Consider the following 15,722-nt stretch of genomic DNA (forward strand, 5'->3'; position numbering starts at 1 on the left):
ATCAGGCATGTGTTCAAGTTTTAGGCTGTGAGTTTAAATCCCAGGTTCCCACTTCCACCAGAAGTTCAAGGTGCGGGCCCCATTCAAATAACACATTTTGAGATGAAGGCTCAAGCTGTGAGCTAAAGGTTCAGCGTGTGAACTCAATGTGCAGGCCTATAGTTTCAGGTCCATAAATAAGTTCAAATCCCAGGGCCCAGTTCAAGGCCCAGGATCCCAGTTCAAATGGGTGTTTTGAATGCCAGGCCATGGCCTTGAATTTAGTCCCAGGCTAAGAGTTCAAGTCCAAGACCATGAGTAAATATATCTGGTCCCAAATTAAAATTGTGGGCTCAGAGTTCAAGGTCGAGGGGCCCAGTTCAAATTCCAGGCCCCATGTTCAGGTCCATAGCTGTAAGTTCAAGGTTGAACCAAAGTTTCAAGCACAAATATGAATTCAAGTCCTAGGACCCCAGTTCAAGTCCTAGGCACCATTTTCAAGGTCCAGTGCTCCAGTTCAACTCCCAGACACTGACTTTAAGGCCCAAGTCAAGATTAAGTCTGCTGCAGTAATTTCAACTTCCAGGAGTTAAATTCAAGGCCCAGGCACTACTGTCAATGCCCATCCTGAGTTCAAGGGCCAGGCCATTGGTTCAAGACCCAGGCAGAAAGTTCTACTCCCAGGCCCTGAATACAGGTCCCAAGACATGAGATAAAGTCCCAGGACTGCAATTCAAAGAGCAGTCCAAAAGTTAAATTCCCAGACCTCATATTCAAGACCTATTTGCTGGTTCTGCCTAGAAAGCAATATACTTTCTGTGGTTCATAAGCCACAATAAATCAATCTTCAACTGTTACTATTTTTTCCCTTCTTCATTTCTTTCTTTTCCCACTGATAGCTAGGAACATCTTGAAAATACTATCTTTAGTAAAAAAAAAAAAAGGCAGCATCATTAGAACATTAGGAAAATTCTCATGTTCATAAATGATGAATGCTGAAAAATGATTATAATACATCCCAAAATAAATCTTACTGCTGCTAATTTACTAAATCAAATTGTCTCGGGGTAAGTTTGAGTGCTGTTCATACATAAAACTTTCATGTTCATTCTCTGAATCCATCATACACAAAGTTATCCATATTGTTGTAAGCGTAGCGTTTGTCTCAGAGCTTGGCAAAATTAAAAAGTTCAGAATCATTCCATTCAAAATTTTCCTTCAAAAAGAATCACACATTTTACAAAGGGGGTTTCCATATGAGCAGAATGTGTGATATTAATAGCCATTTCCTACATATATCTTAATTTTACTAGTGTGCTATGTAGTATCAAGAATTTTCCATGAACTACTTACTGACAGCAAGTATGAACCAATATACAATGGAATATTTGATAATAATGAGACACCAACAAGGGATTTGGAATTATGTCTCTCTAGAGAATGCAAAAGTTATGTGACTGTTTTGTCCTGCAATGACAGGAACAAGAGTTACATAAAAATTTCAAGGCAAATAGAAAAGAATCAGCTTTTTTTCTGATTGGGGGGAGTTAAGTATCTTGACTATTTTACATAATGAATAATTGTGCCAGAACAGTCAATGAAACAAAATGTGGAATTGAAGGGCATAGAAGACAAAAGCACATCTTTCAGGGACATATTGGACATAGCGAAGTGCTCATTACTTAGCATTCCGAGGTTGTTAGGTGAAAAAAGATAACTGAGGAAAGTACTGTTTCCTAAATTTAAAGTTATGTGGAATAATCACAATATTTATGTTTTTCTTGGAATAATATGTTCCATTTCACTAGTTATTGCTGTAGAATATAACAAACATATAAGAAAAGTATACTTATATTTGGATCCTTATAAAAATTTCAGATCAACTTCTGTGTTCCAAACACAAGAATGGGTATGGAAAGTTTATGGGTTTGTTAAACCATCTAATTTTGCAATGTTCCCACAAGTCACAATATTCTAAATCTTCCTTCTCCCACCCCGCCTGCTCTGTGGCGGAGGCGGCGGCGGCGGCGGGGGTATTCTCTGCCTCTCCGACACCTCCACCGCAGCCTCTCCCCAGGCCAGCGGCGTTGGCGGGGTGGGGGACAGTAGTGTAGACGCCCGCCCCTGCCTCAGCTAAGATACCATATTGAGTAAACAAAGACTGAGCTTTGTATCAAAGGCATCTGTGGAATAGTGCTACAGTTTGAATAGTAAAAGATTTCACATTCTGAAGTGAATAGAGTATTGGACAAAAATAGATGTTGTAATCTCTACATCATGATGTTTTAGCTCCCTGGTTGTTGCACAGGCTCACTGTTTACACAGTATCCATGTAGAAAAACTGAAGCAATTAATGGGTGAATATGATCAGATTTCTCCACCACGCTGTTGGCCTGATAAGGAGAATCCCTTTTTGTCAACCTAATGAAGCATTCAATGAAGTCTTCTGACTCTTTTCAAGATGAACTTGAAGATTATATTAAAGTACAGAAAACCAGAGGTTTAGAGCCAAAGACTTGTTTCAGAAAGATGAGAGAGGACTATTTGGAAACCTGTGGGTACAGAGAAGAAGTTGAGTCCAGGCACAGATACAGAATGTTTGATCAGAGATTCCCATCTGGAACTATGCAGTCCTATCCAAGATCATGCAATACTTCACAGAAAGTGGAAAACCAGTTACCTCAGTGGTTGCCAGCTCAGGACGGCAGACTGAGACTAGATTCTCTGAGCTACTGTCAATTCACCAGGGACTGTTTCTCAGAAAACCCAGTACCCCTGAACCTTAGTCAGCAAGAATATAATTGTGGTCTATACAATGTAGAATCTGTAGTTCCCCAACACCTCTCCTTAGGACATAATACTAGTGCCCCTCAATCCAGTCATAAACAAATACATCACAACAGAAAAAGGCACCCAGAGGAAGGCAGAGAAAAACCAGAGGAAGAGCGGCCTAAGCATAAGAGGAAAAGAAGTTCTGAGGAATTGGATTTAGACAAAAACAAAAGCATCCAAAGAAAGAAATCAAAAGTGGAAACAGAAACTGGACAGGTCAGTACAGAAAAGCTTAAGAATCGAAAGGAGAAAAAGAGCCGAGATGTAGCCTCTAAGAAAGAGGACCGTAAGCGTAGAAAAGAGAAAAAGGAACAAGGCAAAGAAAGGACAGAGGAGGAAATGTTGTGGGGCCAGTCTATCCTTGGATTTTGAAAGCTCTCTGGTTCTCCTGAGGTTTAATTGAAAAGACTTGAGAGCTTGGTTCTATGATACTCATATCACATCTTATTTGAACACATTCTTGTAACTAAGGCCAAGTGAACAAGAAACATTTAGTATGCTTGGTTTCCAACATGGATATTACTTTTCCTCATTTTCCAGAAGCATTTTAATGGTTTTCTTACATGCAATGTCCCTTTTTGAGTGTGGCTCTGCTTGTATTCATCAAATTGCTGTGATGGTGGAATTATTTTCCCTGATAGATGATTTACTTAAAATTGGAGGATTAATAGACTGCAAAATGTTTCTTGGTTGGGTTTGTTTTCATTTTGAATTGGACATTTTTATGTTCATTGGTTTTCTCTATGAAGCAAATTAGATTTTTTTTCTTTGTTAGATCTAATTTGCAGTGTATTTTGTAGACTGGAAAGTGAGAAATGAAATATATAATAAAAAATAAGCTTATCTTGCATAGAGTTTTAAAAGTTTAAAAGTATCCTCATACAAAATCAGTTTATATTCTGGAAATGTTTATAATAAAGTGTTCTAATTTCTGCATATTAAAAAATATTCTAAATCTTCTCAATATTTTTCATGTGTTATGTAATTTGCAGAATTCTGTGACTTCTTCCCATTGCTTTTAGCAGGGAAAAAAGATTCTTGCAGGGGTACATACAATATCAACCATTGTTTTTGGGTTTTGGGCGGGGCAATGTGTACTTTTTGAAGATACCATATTTTGTACAGAGAATCTGTGATTTATCAGATAAGAATAAGTGCGTAATTTGAGAATTTTCTGGTTCATTTCTAATCTTTTGAAGAAAGATTTATCTGTGATTCTGGATTATAATTCAAGACCAGTTCACAAAAACCAGTGAATGTTTGTTTTCCACTTGTGGGTAATTTGCCCCTCATAATTATGGGCCCACCTCAACCATGTTATGGTTCATTTGGCATTCCTGGTCCACAGCATTCCTACTGAAAAATGGAATAGCCTTTGAAATATATTTTAGGAAGATCTCTCTGACCAAAAAATATTTATTAGTGGTTAGGATTCCTATGTAATCAAAAAAGTTGAAATATTTGACTGCAGATGAGGAAATTTCACATGTGAGAATCTTGCCCACATTTATGATAGATGTGAAATTGTAAGGGTTTCTGATCTGAGCATATTTGAGCCTCAGGATTTCTCCGGGTTTGCAATTTCAAATGAGTATTGGGATTCGTACAGAAATATTTGAACAAAAATGATTTCAACATTTATTTGTCAACTTTGCCTTGCAACCTGGCGACAGGGAAACCTGTATCTATTCTATGTTTTAAGAAAGTCAAGAGAACAAAACTATTTCCACAAGAGTGTGTATATACTACAAACCCATCCACTTAAGTTTCTATGTGTATATTTATGAAAATTGTTGTGTATATATCAATTCTGTTTTTTAAATAGAATCTTGTCAAGGTGATGTACAGAGGGAATAGTTTACATATGTAAGACAGTGAATAAGTACTTTTCTCATTATTATTCTCTTACTTTATTTTTCCTACACTGTTTTTCAGCATAAAATCTCCGTTTTTTCCCACTAGATGTAATGTGTATTTCCAAGGTATTATTTTGTTGGGATTGTTCTTAATTTGTTTCTCTCTTCTTTGTCTCATATTTTGACATTCCCTTTCCCATGCCTAATTCTGAGTAACTTAAATGTAATACACCGTGTACCAAAACCAAATACAATGACAGCATTGTACAAAACATAGGAAAGTAATGGAAAAATGCAAAAAAATAGAAACAGCTCCACAGACTCCTTTTTAAAAAATCAAGAAAGAAAAACCAATTTATTTTGTATATCGAATTCATTTTGCTTAGCCTAAGCTTCTATAGTCTTACGTATATTATTTTTAAGCTATTGTGATCCTCCTTTAGGACCAAAATGGACATATACCAGATTTTACAAATAAGAGAAACCATGGACGATAGGTTTGTTTGGGTCTGCACTACTTCAATTCACAGTTTTTGTTTTGTTTTCTTTTGTTTAACTCTTTCCATTCCGTTACAAATTGGAACGTACCATTCTTTCTAGTGGAAAATCGAATTCCATTGTGTGTATATGCCACATTTTCTTGATCCATTTATCGACACTCAGGCATCTGCAGTGATTCCTTATTTTTCCGGTGGTAAATAATGTTGCAATTAACTTGACTTTTACATTCAAATGGAATGCGTTGCAATCTTGATATTGACTTGATTTGCATTGTTGAGCAATTCTTCATTGTTCCTTTAGTCATTCTCAATTCGCCATCACTGAAATCTCTCTTTAAATATTTAGACTTCTTGCCATAGAGGGTCATTGTCGATTGGATTGGGGGAGGGGGGGCAGGGAGCTTTAGCTGGTTGAATTTCCATTATATTTCAGCTCCAAGACCATTTTCTATTTCTTGGCTTCTGAAGATCTTCTCCCAGTCTTCTGGCTTTATATACCTTTCTAGATGTGTCCTTGGTCATGAAGCAGCTCTGCAGGTTCAATCAATTTTGTCTGGTTTTTCTTTGACTTAATGTATTTATGCATCTGTAATCAGAAAGTTGCCCTAGTATTTCTGTATTCCTTTCAATCACAATATTTTCCATTACCTCGACATGTGATTCATTTCAAACTTGATCTGATGGAGGGTGATATAACTTTTAAGTTTTTATAGGCCTTTAAACAGTATTACAAAAACTTATTATTGATTATTTCTTTTTAATTTTCCTGCATTTATTCTGCTTCCTAGTGAAGGGCCATAATTTTTTATTTAGAAGTGACATTTAAAATATAGGTGCCCTGGTTTCCCTTTTTGTATTCATTGTTATATGTCCTGTTTCATCCTAGAAAAGTACTGAAAGAGCTTAATTGCTATGACAAATGAACAAGAAGATTAGGGTAAGCAAAATGAACACCAATATACTGAAACAAGAGGTTCATCATTGTTATTTTTTAATATACAATGAAAAACTATTTTTTCTTACTTTGTATTCTTTTTTATAGGGATTCTCCCTTGTCATTATATTTGATTTTGGTAGCCTGTGGATTGCATAAACTTTAATCGGAATAGAACAAAGAAGTGGCAGAACAACATATTGAGATGGAGGAAAGTGCCACAACATTCCCCACAAGATAATATCTTGGAAAAGTCATTTACTGCTGGGTCCAAAGATATTTGAAGCAGAATAAAATGTAAGAAAAATGAGAGATAGTGTAATATAAGACAAGAAAGTGTATCCTTTAAAATGATATATGCTGTAAGGCTAGGCAAGTAAAATATGAAGGGATACCATGAAAATACCTTCAGTTACAATTACAAGAAATGCAATAAAAAATAAAATGGTTTCCCATTATTATATGTAGAGAAAAAATTCCCTTAAAAGTGACATTCACATTGTGAATTGGTATGAAGTAAATTTATTCATCAGTCCAGAATAATAACTAACCTTTAAGAAACATACACATGTCAATTGTCAGTGTGAAGAGTGAAATATTGGACTTTGAAATGAATATAGAAAATTTCCATTAGCTAGGTTAATATTATTTCATTAAAAATACTTTCTCAAATATATATGGTTATGAGAATTCCATGGCAGAAGCATACCAACTTTTGGAATGCATGGCTGGGTTTGAGCCCAGGGTCAGATGTTTAAATATCAATGGCCCAAATATTGATTCATTTCTCATTACCAAAGAAGACATATAAGGAAAATATTCCTGGACAACCTGTGATTAATGTTTATCATGATTGAGTAAAATCTAGAATTGAAGGTAGAAACAATATCCTGTTTTCAAGCGAAAAATTGTAACACAATTTCGTTTGCACACACACACACATACACACTCAAATACACACACACACACAAATATTTGCATCTCCAAATGGACAGGACAGGAAACAGAAATATGAGATCACACACACAAATCTACTCACATATATATAATGACAAAAATAGGATTGGATAAACTTTAAAAGACAAATGAGGAAGTAACATTGTCTACATATTCACACATTCTCCAATCAATTCACAGGTTCTCAAGTATCATCCTATTTCAGAAGCCTGAAAAATTATGAATCATAAATAGGACATATTATCATAAGGGAACAGATTAGTAATACTTGGAATCACATTAAGTGGTAATAACAAAAGAAGTTGTGGAAATATGACTGCATGAAACACTACTCTGAATTGCAAAGAGAAAAATGCAAGTTAGTACAATTAGGAAGTGAATAAAATCTTACTGGCTCCTATCTGGATGAAAGTATTTCTGAGATTTTGGAAATACCAGCAAGTAAACCAAAATACCAGTGATGAATATTGTAATACAGTCCTTTATTTGGTTCTTGCTGGTCGTTGGGCTTGAATTCTGTGCTTGTTCACATTCGCTGAGCTCTTTAAAGTTCTAATGCTCTACCAGTTGATCTACAATATCACTTCCAGTTATGAGGTAATGAGGGTGTGACAAAGGTTCCTGTTGGACTGCCTTGAAAACTATTCCTCAGATCTCAGCCTCCTACATTTCCCTAAACGACTTGTACCAGGCTTCTTTTCTCTGTTATCCAGAATGTTGATAATTTTTCTGTTTCATTGTTCCCGACATTCATGCACACTGCAGGTCCAAACGTGAATTTCCTTAGGGATAATGCTCTATAGTATTCCATTCTGAGGGGATGAATTCCAGAAATGAATCTGAAAATACTCCTTGACTTTATTAATCCATAAAAAGAGCCTCAGGCTTCATAGACAAGAAATGCTAGAATTGATAACATTATCACCTGGCCCTCAAATGTGGTTTTGATGCCAAAAATCATTTTCCATGGCATATTCTTAATTCTATTGATCAAATATTGAATTGATCCATTCAGCGTGAAAGCAGTATGAGTTTTCGTCCTCTCTATAATATTCATGAGTTAAAAAATTGTCATCTGATGCAAGGGTGAACATGTCTATTCCCATTAGTCTACCTCACTTAGCACTTTCTTCACTATAAAACCTGCCAAATCATCCTATACATAACATTGTAATATCTGACATACAGCAGGCAATTGAATTCAAATTCCTAGTATGCTTATTTCCTTTTCACAGGAAGCATATATGAGGCCTGACAGTGATGAGAGGCTCATGTAAATACAATTTGGTCTTAATTTAAAAACGCATTTTAAAAAAAACAACAGGACTGATCAGAGAAGATTTTTTTATAATATTAGTACATCTAGAATCCATTGTCTCACTTATAAAAAAGATAATATCTCTTATTGGCAAGCAACACAAATTACATCATTCGACATGTAATAAATGCTTAGGAACAATTCCATGCAAGCCCAATTACTGTTAATTTGTTCTTTTATTTGCCACCTTACCATTTCAGGAAGAGACAGTTGCTATGATAATCTATAAAATCAACAGTACAATATATTTTGTGACCCAGAAAGGACAAGTTTATTCTAACAATTACAGTTCTTTAAACAATCTCATAAATAATCAATAAGCTACTATACCTTTTGTAGTTACACATCTAATTTTGATTATCCTATCTATACCATATCCAATGTGTTTTCATACTTTATTCTGGAATGGTAAATGTGATATCCATGTATGTATTGATGATTCAAAATAGCTCTAAATATATTTTATTAATATATATGTTTGCAAAGTGAAAATTGTAAGTCATCTCAAGAATCTCCTCAAATAATGCAGCAAGACAATTCAAACCAGGTAGTTATGTTTACTATAATAATCAATTTCAAAATGTAGACATGATACCCACATGCAATTGTATACATTGATCAATTAGCAGTTGAACGTATTCCCACTTAAAATTTCATAATTGAAGAGATGATTGAATCCTGAAACCATAAAAATGGGGAGAAAGTATTGGTTAAAAAAAACTGCTATGGATGCATTCCCTGATTTAAATTGATTGTAAGCAAATGAGAAGATATTTCAGATAAGGTACTTGTAATCTTCAGAAGTTGGTTGATTGAATTTCTTTTTTTTTGTTTGTTTGGTTTTTAATTGTGAAAATACTGTACAGAGGAGTTACAATTACATGGGCAAGATAATGAGTACATTTCTTATCAAGCATTGTAGCCTCCTCCTTTGTTTCCCCTTCCAATCCCTTCTCATCCTCCCCTCATCCGCCCACCCAATCCTCCCTGCCCGCCCCCCCCCCCCGCACGAAAGGTGTAAAGTTTGTTTTCGAAATAAGGACTTGTACATCTCATTGTTGCAATGGGTCCAACTGTATTCCTATTTAAACGATTTGTTTTTCCCCTTCCACTCCACAAATTATACCGACATCAAATACAGTGAAAGCAGGGGTTATACTGCGGGGGAGGGCCATACTAAGCAACAAAGAAATAATCTTATAAATGTGTTAGAAACAATCGCATGAAAGAAAAAAAAACATTTGAATACATATCTTAGAGTTGGTCTTAGTGAAACTATACTTCGGTTTTACCATCAAGTCACCAGGTCAGAAAGTAATGTTTGTAATGAGCAAAATATATGTCTATGCAGAACAGAAAGTGTGTTATTCATTCATCCTATTTTTTAACTTCAATTAATACAGAAAGTTATATATCATAACAACACAGCATTTTCTTTACTTCTTGTTGCCAGAGGTTTTGATTGTGCCCCAAACAAAACTTGGGATACAATCTTCTAAGGATTCTGCCAACGAGAGAAATAAATACTTGGTTGAGGAGTTAGACTAAATTGCCTTTAACCTTATCAATATAAAGAACAATAACAAGATTGACAGCCTTATGAACCTTACAAGAAACATTTAGGTGGATTATAAACATTGAAAACAACAAATTATTTTAGAAATATGTTAGAACACTGCTGAAACAAGAGTGGGTCATGGAAAAGACTAGAAAGGAAATTCAAATGTTCATGCTTTTCAACAAAAATGAACACACTAATTACCAGCTCCTCTAGGACACAGCAAAGACAGTACTCAGAGGCAAGTTTATAGCTCTCAGCTCCTACATCAACAAATTGGAGAGATCTGAAACTAACAATTTAATGACTCATCTAAACCTCCTTGAAAAAGAGCAGCAAGATAAACCCCAATCCAGTAGACAGAAAGAAATAATCAAAATTAAATCAGAATTAAATGAATTAGAATCCAAAAAAACTATAGAAAGAATCAACAAAACAAAGAGTTGGTTCTTCGAAAAACTTAACAAAATTGACAGACCCTTATCAAAGCTTATCAGAAAAAGAAGAGAACACACCCAAATTAATAAACTCAGAGATGAGAATAGAAACATCACCACGGAAACAACCAAGATTCAGAACATTATAAGGGAATACTTCTCAAAACGTTATGCTAATAAGTTTGAGAACTTGACAGAAATGGACCCCTTCCTAGCAAATATTGACATGCCAAAACTAAACTAAGATGAGTTAAACTATCTTAACAGGCCCATATCAAGCATTGAAATAGAAACAGCAATAAGAGACCTCCCAGCTAAGAAAAGTCCAGGACCACATGATTTTACAGCGGAATTTTACAAGGCCTTCAAAGCAGAGCTCACACCAATACCAATACCAACTCTTCAATGAAATTGAAAGAGAAAGCTCACTACCGAACACATTCTATGAAGCCATCATAACCCTCATCCCAAAACCAGGCAGGGACTCATCAAAAAAAGAGAACTATAGACCCATTTCTTTGATGAACATTGATGCAAAACTTCTCAACAAAATTTTGGCCAATCGACTTCAACAATTCATCCAAAAAATCATACACCACGATCAAACAGGATTCATTTCAGGGATGTAAAGCTGGTTCAATATACGCAAATCAATTAATATTGTTCATCACAGCAACAGAAGCAAGAACAAGAACCACATGGTTATCTCAATAGACGCAGAAAAAGCATTGGACAAGATCCAACACCCCTTTGTGATGAAGGTTTTGGAAAAATTAGGAATCCATGGAACATTCCTCAATACAATAAAGGCTGTATATGACAAACCTACAGCCAGCATTATACTCAATGGTGAAAAACTAAAGCCATTTCCTCTTAACTCAGGAACAAGACAAGGATGCCCACTCTCTCCACTTCTCTTCAATCTAGTATTAGAATGCCTAGCTACAGCAATAAGACAAGATGCAGACATAAAGGGGATCCAAATAGGGAAAGAAGAAATAAAACTCTCCCTCTTTGCAGATGACATGATCTTGTATTTAAAGAATCCCATAGACTCCAATCCCAAATTACTCAAGCTGAGTCAAAACTTTGGCAAAGTAGCGGGTTATAAAATTAACCCCCCAAAATCAATGGCTTTGCTGTATGCCAACAATGAGAAAAGTGTGGCTGAAATTAGGAAAGCAACTCCATTTGTAATAGCCCCACAAAAAATAAAATACCTAGGAATTAACTTAACTAAAGAAGTGAAGGACCTCTATGATGGAAACTTTAAAATCTTGAAAAAGGAAATCAACACAGAAATTTAAAAATGGCAAAAACTCCCATGCTCCTGGATTGGCAAGATTAACATCGTGAAAGTGGCAATACTTCCCAAGGCTATCTACAAATTCAATGCAATACCTATCAAAATTCCACCCTCATTCTTCAAGGAAATAGAACAGGCAATCCAAAAATCCATATGGAACATTAAAAGACCCCGAATAGCAAAAACACTCCTCAACGGAAAGAACACTGCTGGAGGAATGTCAATACCAAATTTCAATCTCTACTGTAAAGCCATAGTAATCAAAACAGCTTGGTATTGGCATAAGAACAGACCTCAGGACCAATGGAATAGAATTGAAAACCCAGAAATGAACCTACAGACCTATAGCCATCTAATCTTCGATAAGGAAGCTAAAACAATAGAATGGAAGAAAGACAGCCTCTTCAGTAAATGGTGCTGGCAAAATTGGTTAACTACATGTAGAAAACTAAAGCTAGATCCTTATATATCACCCTGCACAAGAATCAACTCCAAATGGATCAAAGACCTTGAAGTCAAAGCAGACACTCTGAAAACTTTACAGGATGGAATAGGAGAAACCCTAGGTCTCCTTGGCTCAGGCAGAAATTTTCTGAATAGAGACCCGGAAACACAACAAATCAATGAAAGGTTGAGCAAATGGGATTGCATAAGGTTGCAGAGCTTCTGCAAGGCAAATGACATAGCTAGCAAGATCAATAGAAAGCCCACTGATTGGGAGAAGATCTTTACTAGCCATACAACGGACAAGGGTCTCATATCTAAAATATACTTGGAACTCAAAAAATTAAACCACCCAACAACAAATCCTCAAAGAAACAACTGCCCAATAAATAAGTGGGCTAAAGACTTAAAGAGAAACTTCTCTGAAGAAGAAAGAAGGATGGCCAATAGACACATGAAGAAATGTTCAACATCCCTAGCCATAAAAGAAATGCAAATCAAAACAACATTGAGATATCACCTCACTGCAGTTAGAACAGCAAAAATCAAGAACTCTAACAACAACAGATGCTGGAGGGGATGTGGACAGAAAGGAACCTTACTTCATTGTTGGTGGGAATGTAAACTTGTTCAACCACTTTGGAAAGCAGTATGGAGGTTCCTCAAAAGACTTCACATAGATCTCCCCTATGATCCAGCAATCGCACTTTTGGGCATCTACCCAAATGTATACAAACAAGACCACACTAAAGCTACCAGCACAACTATGTTTATTGCAGCATTATTTACCATAGCTAAGATATGGAACCAACCCAGATGCCCCTCAGTAGATGAATGGATCAAGAAAATGTGGTATATATACACAATGGAATTCTATGCCTCCATCAGAAAGAATGACATTTCCCCATTTGTTAGGAAATGGAAAGGCTTGGAAAAAATTATATTAAGTGAAGTAAGCCAGGCCCAAAGAAGCATAGGTCCCATGGTTTCCCTTATTTGCAATATCTAGTATAGGTATGAGTCAAGCGGAAAAGGTCAGATAATGTGATGTTAGGAAAACGAACCCTTAAATATGTATTTTAATGTTTTCGTTTCTTTCATGCATGTGTTTCTAACGCATTTATAAGGTTATTTCTTTGTTGCTTTGTATGTCCCTCCCCCACAGTGTAACCCCCGCTTTCACTTTATTTGATGTCAGTATAACATGTGGAGGAGATGGGGACAAACAAGTCGTTTAAGGATTCAGGTGGACCTGTTGAAACAAGGAGAATTACAAAATGTCATGTCAAAGCAAGCTTTACAATGTCGGTGTGGGGGGGTGAGGGGGGTATGATTGGGTGGGGGGGAGGGGGGAGGCTGGGAAGGGAGGTGAAGGGTAAACAATGGAGGAGGCTGCAATGCTTGGTAAGAAATATATGCATTATCCTGCCAATGTAATTGTAACCCCTCTGTACAGTATGCTCTCAAATAAAATAAAATTAAATTAAAAAAAAGAATAGAAGTTGATATACCCAACTTACAATTTTTCTTGTGTTTCTCCGGCTTTTTCTGCCCATTTGTTATGAAAATAACACCAGTTTTGTGTTAGAGCATTATTTTAAAGCAAGCTTCATCCAGAATCCTGTAGTTGCACAGTAAAAATGGCTGCAGATAAAATCTAGTTCAATAGACACAATCTATTCAATGTCAAAAAACTATGAATTAATGAGCTAAGCAGAGGAAAGAAGGATTAACAAGTCAGAAATTATTAGGTTAAGGGAGAAGGGTGGCGAAAATTCGGATTAGAGGGATATGGAGAGGTAAAAGGAGAGTGAATTAACCGTCCTAATGCCAGAGAGGGAAATGGATTGGACAGTATGATAGGAGAAAGATTTTTAAAAAAGAAAAAAAATGGAAAAACAAAAACTTAAAATTAAGAAGTGAAACACGTAAAATAATGTAAGTCTAAAGTAATTACATTGAGGGAAGAAAAGGATAGGATGAGAGGAGGGGAGGGACACTAAGGAGACATGAAAAACTAAAAAATTAAATTTCTTAAAATTATTTATTAATTATATTATTATTAATTATATAGGTAAAAAGATAATACTCTATTAAAGTAGTGAAGCCTAAGAGCTTGTGAATAAAGTAATAAATTTCTGCATTAAATATGTATACCATGGAGGATAAGCTCTAATGTTCGAAGATGGGTGTATATCTTGAGATGAGCAAAACAGTAATTAAGTCATCCAAAAAAGAAAGAAAGAGAAAATCATGAAAAGAATGAAAAGAAGGACCCAAATGTCAAAAAAATAAAAATAAAAAAAGAAGTACGCGTACACACATATATACCCTAAAATGAAACTTTTGATGGAAAAAAAATAGATGAATAGAATACACTTATTAATTTAAATTTTAAAAAGGTACAAAAGAGTTCTTTGATATACTTTTTGCGGGGAAGGGATGGCAAGATCTTGTATCTCCCCTGCGTCCATAAGCAGTCTCTTGGTATGGTCTTTGGTCTGCTTGTGGTTTTTGGTTTGCCTGTGGTTTGATGGGTTTGTTAAGTAAGTTTGTTTGAGCAGGCAGAAAAATGCTCTGCTTTACCCAGGATTTTGTGATCCTCTTCCCAGGCTACTTCAGTGGTAGGGAGATCTGCATTGAGTTTCACAAAAGAGGAAGATGGCTGTTTCTTCTAGTTTGGAAATGCTGTGAAGAGGCTAGGTTCTGAGTAGGGTTGAGGCCTTTCAGCAAACAGCTTTTTCCTGAGGGGCTATTTCCTGAGACACTCAAAGAGCCCAGCGTGGTGTAAATCTCAGGGTTTATGTTTACTGAGTTCAATTGTTTGTTTATGCTTCTGTAGAGATGGAGAGTCTCTGGCTTTGTATACCCAGTGAACAATGCCACTTCTCCAGGGGCAAAGCTACATGTTCCTGGGCAGAGTGACTTTCCCCTGTATGGTGCTGAGCCTGGCAGGTCAGGTTAGGTTCTTGTGACCTGATTCCTTTGTTTTCTTCTAAGGCCTGAGTTGGAGCTAGATGCTCAGCTAGGCTTTTGTCAATATTAATGATGGAGTTCTCCCTGGTGGGGGAGGGGTGGCCTTCCCTCCTCTGCTTCCTGAGGAGTGAGGATGTCAGGGTTCTATTCACTCCACATTCCTGGATCCTGGGACATCTCTGTTCTGTGAACTGCAGGATGAAAATATCTGCTATTCATCAGTTCTTGCTGGTGTTGAGTAGAATCCACAACGCTGCTGTGTCTGGCACCTTTGTCCTGAACTCTCTCTGTTGTAGGTATTGAGGCTACAGCTGCCGTCACTGCCACCACTGCCTCCACAGCTGGGGCTACCAACAAGTGGTCCTATCTGTCTGCTTGCCTGGATTTTCCCTCTCTGGCCAAACTCTGTACTGTGATGGCACAACTTGGTGTGATTCTTTAGCCTAGGACTGTTCACTGGAACACTAAATCTGCTTTCTATGCAAGAGCTTCTTTAGCCTCCAGCTTCTCCTCTGCCATCTTCCTCGTAGGCAGTTGTTTCTTTGAGGATTTGTTCTTATAGAAATGACATTTTCAAGTTTCAAATATATTTTATATATGAGGTTGCTGTCCATTGTATAGCTAA

General features: G+C 36.3%; 1 protein-coding gene across 1 annotated transcript; it reads left to right on the forward strand.

The window, feature by feature from the left end:
* Positions 1-2,137: 2,137 nt before the first annotated feature.
* On the forward strand, positions 2,138-3,757 carry LOC138829962 (lysine-rich coiled-coil protein 1-like). Its single transcript, XM_070026450.1, has one exon. It carries the CDS (start codon positions 2,404-2,406, stop codon positions 3,181-3,183), a length of 780 nt encoding a protein of 259 aa, XP_069882551.1. The 5' UTR covers positions 2,138-2,403; the 3' UTR covers positions 3,184-3,757.
* Positions 3,758-15,722: the final 11,965 nt, after the last annotated feature.

Source organism: Dipodomys merriami, unplaced genomic scaffold, assembly GCF_024711535.1.
Source record: "Dipodomys merriami isolate MVZ:Mamm:240054 unplaced genomic scaffold, mDipMer1.0.p SCAF_18, whole genome shotgun sequence".
Classification (NCBI taxonomy): domain Eukaryota; kingdom Metazoa; phylum Chordata; class Mammalia; order Rodentia; family Heteromyidae; genus Dipodomys; species Dipodomys merriami.